The sequence below is a fragment of the Limulus polyphemus genome, unplaced genomic scaffold (assembly GCF_000517525.1).
Source record: "Limulus polyphemus unplaced genomic scaffold, Limulus_polyphemus-2.1.2 Scaffold1464, whole genome shotgun sequence".
Taxonomy (NCBI): Eukaryota; Metazoa; Arthropoda; class Merostomata; order Xiphosura; family Limulidae; genus Limulus; species Limulus polyphemus.
Genome location: NW_013667074.1, coordinates 158564 through 163770, shown reverse-complemented (window position 1 = coordinate 163770; position 5207 = coordinate 158564). Strand labels below are relative to the sequence as shown.

The 5207-nt window shown below is 32.6% G+C and overlaps 1 protein-coding gene across 1 annotated transcript in view; it reads left to right on the top strand.

Moving 5' to 3' along the window:
- Nucleotides 1–5207, top strand: part of LOC106463702 — an 89874-nt gene that overhangs the window by 60272 nt on the left and 24395 nt on the right. The window contains exons 5-6 of the mRNA XM_022391285.1: nucleotides 3024–3197; nucleotides 4149–4328. Of these exons, the coding sequence (XP_022246993.1) occupies nucleotides 3024–3197; nucleotides 4149–4328 (354 nt within the window). The remainder of the gene's footprint in view (nucleotides 1–3023; nucleotides 3198–4148; nucleotides 4329–5207) is intronic.

Here is a 5207-nt window from a genome sequence, read left to right as displayed (position 1 = left end):
TAGACTTTGTGAGTACTGTGTGTTGATTAGGATACTTTTATTCATTATTAGATGTTAGACTTTGTGAGTACTGTGTGTTGATTAGGATACTTTTATTCATTATTAGATGTTAGACTTTGTGAGTACTGTGTGTTGATTAGGATACTTTTATTCATTATTAGATATTAGACTTTGTGAGTACTGTGTGTTGATTAGGATACTTTTATTCATTATTAGATATTAGACTTTGTGAGTACTGTGTGTTGATTAGGATACTTTTATTCATTATTAGATGTTAGACTTTGTAAATACTCTGCGTTGATTGTGATATTTTCATTCATTATTAGATATTAGAATTTGTGAGTACTTTCTGTTGATTATGACATTTTTATTCGTTATTATTTACTAGACTCTGTAAAGCCTATGCTGATTACGGTACTTTCAGTGCATACAAGTTAAAGAACATTTAAGAGTCGTACGATATTTTTAAAATTTTCACATATTATGAATTTAAAACCTTGAAATTTCATTCAGCCTAAGGAAGTGGTGTTTAACATAACTACGTAATCAGATGCATTAGTTTCAGATTAGAAATTGGAAAAACATTTTTATTTCAAAGTTACATTCACTGCTTGCTGAAATCAGTTTTGTGATTGTTATTATATACAATAATAAGCCAAAGGACGCCATTTAACCATTTTTGTGGTACTTAAAAATGTCACATATATTATTATAGGATTATTCTTGTCGTTTCAAACGTCGCGATTAATTTTCTGAGTAAGATAGAGGCCATCGTATAACCATTGTTATGATTATGTTATTGATCTTACCGCGTTTTACGTCGCGAAATAACATCATTAACTTATACCAGTGTAAATACAAATGCGAATCTACGTGGGGACAATTATATTCCCCAAAGGTCCTCTGCTTGTTCTACGTGTCCATACTACAATAAAAGGGATGCCAGTACTCTGCTGCTTCAAAATAAAGTTTATTTTTTTGCTGAAAATGTTGTACTTTCCGAAAGAGCGTATCTGTCTTAGCCACTGCACAAATGTTTGACATACAAAAATATTATTTTGTTGTCTAAACAGTGTTCTTCGTCCAAGACTCATTTCCGGTAAGGGGATTTAACCAATTTTTTTTTTCTAGCAAGTACGACGTGTCAAGATAAGTTTAATATATATATATTACCTTCCCATGTTTCTAGGTTGCGTTGAAGCAGCAATATTCCAACCGCTTTCCAAATTACTTGCGTCAGTTATTTTACGTGGTTAAGAGTTCTTTAAAGTGCTTGGAAGCTTATGTGCTCCACAATTCACTCATTTTGAAGAAACACTTTGCGAGTCCTTTCAGATATTTTCAAAAAAACTAACAACTCTTACTAGGAAACCTAATTAAAAACGCATTTTCCAGTAGATAACCATTTATGAACTATCCGTATCTTCGAGAATGTCTTATAAAGCTTGTTCATTTGAATATGCTCAAGTATTCGATGAAACATGAACCTGCATGAAAAGTTTGCTAATTCTTTTAGAATAGTTCGAATTATTGAAACTTGCACGAGCCTTCATTACATGTAGCCCCAGTGGCTCAACAGGAAGTCTGAAGGTTTATAACGCTAAAAACCTGGTTTCAGTACCAGCGATAGGCACAGCATAGATGGCCCATTGTGTTGCTTTGTGCTTAACAACAGACAAACAAACACACAGACCTTCACGATTCATACCGGACTTTGCACATAGAATATATTAACAGGTGTTATTTTAGGTGATTTTACTAAGGTTGTTAAACATTTGAAACATCAGTTGATGTAAAAATAAGTCACATCATCCTCATATGTGGTATTATCAAGTTAGTACACACTCCTGGTAATATTGTAACGTTAGCTTTGTGTTTATATTTGGTGAAATGTGTGACCATACTTACCACAACTTTATTTATCAGAATTCTCAACTTTCTTCCTTGTCTTGTTTCTTCGCATGTCATTTTATGCCGCCTAAATAAATAGAATTGTAAGTAGATAACTAAAGTAACCGTATCCTGGAAACAGCATCTGTTCACGTGTTCATTGAAGTAAACGTTTTAACTAGGTAATGATACTTTAAAAATTACATTTTCAAGAAGAAAACTACAATCAACGGTTTTGGTATTTTTACATATTTTTTTGTAAATAGACACGTCAGATAATTACCCTAAGATTAGTTCGATCAACATATGAAATGAATACATTATATTAATTATATTTCCACTAATTAACTATTAATATAGCCGAGCTGGTGTTCGCTTATCTATATTCTGTGTGTGTTGTTTCTTGTTCAGCTATAGTCTCGAAACTGTCTGTCTTTTCTGTGAAACAAGTAAATTAACGATTACGTATCTTAAAGGTAGCTTTACAGTTTGGTTTATCTTCTCAAAGTATTTAGTATGTTACAAAAGTGGCAAATAGCCTACTTTATTATTAATTGCTTGCTGATTTCTTTTCCACACTCTCTAACCGTTAATACCAAGTTTACTGCAAAAGTTGCCAATAATCCACCTTTATTATTGAATATTTGTTATTTTCTTCTCCATACAGATTAATAGTGCTTAGAACACCCTCTAACCCACTAATACTACATATGAATGATTTTAATAATGACCAGACTATAAGTTAAAATTGGGTCACAGGGACTCCAAAGAAATGGAATACAGACACTTCTGAACAGCAGTTTTTCGAAATATAAGGCTAAACTAAGAAGTGAAAGGCACAGTAAAAAATTTAACTTCAGCACTTTCTGCATCCATATAAACCATGATGTGTAGCAAAAATGTATTAGTACATTTTTATATCGCGGATAGAATACAGCATCACTTGTATAACATCGTCACATTATTAGTTATTGTCCTGCTGGTGGTTCTTTTTGATGGATTACAATCCTCTGGCGAAAATTCCATTAAGAAAATAGCTAGTTTGAAGATCTTAAGACATCACTGAAAAGTAATGTTATTTGTCTTCCGTGAGTGACCATTCTTAACTCATAGCGATTTCGCCCAAACTCTAGAAGGCTAGATGAAGAGAATAGGATGGAGAAGAAAGGATCACAAGGTAGCTCTAGAAATAGTTGGATACATTCACCAACGTTGTGTGACAACATCAAATCTGACTTGGAAACACCTACGGAATCACCATTCTCTGATATATTTAGCGATTCTGGAGAGGGTTCTTCATCTGACAGGTAGGCCACTTATTTAAAGGAAGTTTTATGTCTAACATTTAGTTAAACAATTTTTAATTTTGTGTAGTTAACTGCTGACTCAAACACTCCAGTGTGGGTTTACGCTATCACAGGTAATTCAGTTAGTTAGAGGAAGTTTTTATATCTAGCATTGAGGTAAATAAGAGGTAATGTTTCGTGCCTGAATACTAACTGACTCAAACACTCTGGTGAGAGCTTACACTATCACAGGTAATTCAGTTAGTTAGAGGAAGTTTTTATATCTAGCATTGAGGTAAATAAGAGGTAATGTTTCGTGCCTGAATACTAACTGACTCAAACACACTAGTGAGCGCTTACACTATCACAGGTAATTCAGTTAGTTAGAGGAAGTTTTTATATCTAGCATTGAGGTAAATAAGAGGTAATGTTTCGTGCCTGAATACTAACTGACTCAAACACACTAGTGAGCGCTTACACTATCACAGGTAATTCAGTTAGTTAGAGGAAGTTTTTATATCTAGCATTGAGGTAAATAAGAGGTAATGTTTCGTGCCTGAATACTAACTGACTCAAACACACTAGTGAGGGCTTACATCTGAAGGTAGTTCAGTGATCGAGGGAAATATTTTAGTCTGATAGTTAGGTTTTTGTCCATACTGTACTGGTATCACGGTGCTTCTGAGAAGGATTCTATAGGTAACTGATTTAATGGAGTTTTTATACTTTGTATACTGCTGAGTACCTACTGATTAACTAACTAAGTCAGCTGTCATATTTTAGTCTGACGTAGTGTGTTTTATATTTTACAAGATTGTTAGTAAGTCTGAGAATAAATTTAATTTTCGTAAGCTACTAATTATGGAAAGAATTCGAAATTTTTACTAATAATGTAGTGAATATTGGAAACTTTCTACCACGCAAAATAACTAATATGATTATATAAATTGATAAAACTGTATTAACATACAGTAATATGGAAGAAGAAGACGACGGCGACGATATTTCTCGTGGACTAGAAACGTTTCTGAAAGCAGTAGCAGCCAGACGAAGGGACAGAAGAATTTCCTTAGAGATGGGATTTCTAAAACCAACACACGTTGGAATAGAACATAAGCTTATTGCAAGTGCCACCTTCCAGAAAAACTACAGGTAGTTATTTTACTGGATTTTATTAAGGATGAGAAATAATATTTGGAAACCAGAACTTTTCTGTGTTGTTTTAGAATATATTACTTTTATGCAAAATACTAAGTTTAGAAGAAATAGAAATTAGGACAAACCGAGAAACGAAAGTACAGCCTTATTTACTGAACAGAAACTCCAGCTTAAGTATCGTAGCTTTGATTGGTTATTAGTCTAAGAAAATGATAGGACTTTTTAAAACCACGCCTATTGGTTTCTAACGCTCACGGTACATTAATTGTAAATTTTGGTAATAATTTCTTTTCAGGCACATTGTTGTGCTTATATAGTAACAATAAAAAACAATTAATGGTAAAATCTTTATTACTGGATATAGCCGACTAGTTTCGGTAACACAGTTACTATCATCAGAGCTAGTATCTACACTATCACGTTTTAAGTAAAATAAAATTATTATTTTTGACACTGATGCCATATTTCGATTAAAAAAAAAACTTCGGCAAAACAGCATTTCACTCATTGGAAATAACAGTGTAAAGTTTTAGAGATTTCGAACTTCTAAAAGTTATACTCAAAATACATATCATAAATATCAGAAGGTTAGTTTTCGGTGTGTCTATTTCAGTCGGACTTTCCGAACTTCTATCCACACTTTCATTAATCAAATTTCGTATTTCAGTGTAAAAAAAAAAGCCTGAAAAATACAAACCTACAATTTAATATACACGTATGTTTCAGTCTTGAAGGTCTTCAATCGATATCAATTACAATGAACTTGACAAAGATGAAACCACGTGTCATTCTTATAATTGTGCTTTATCTCTCTACATATATATATATATATATATATAAGTTTCACCTGTGAATACGAATAAATAAAACACT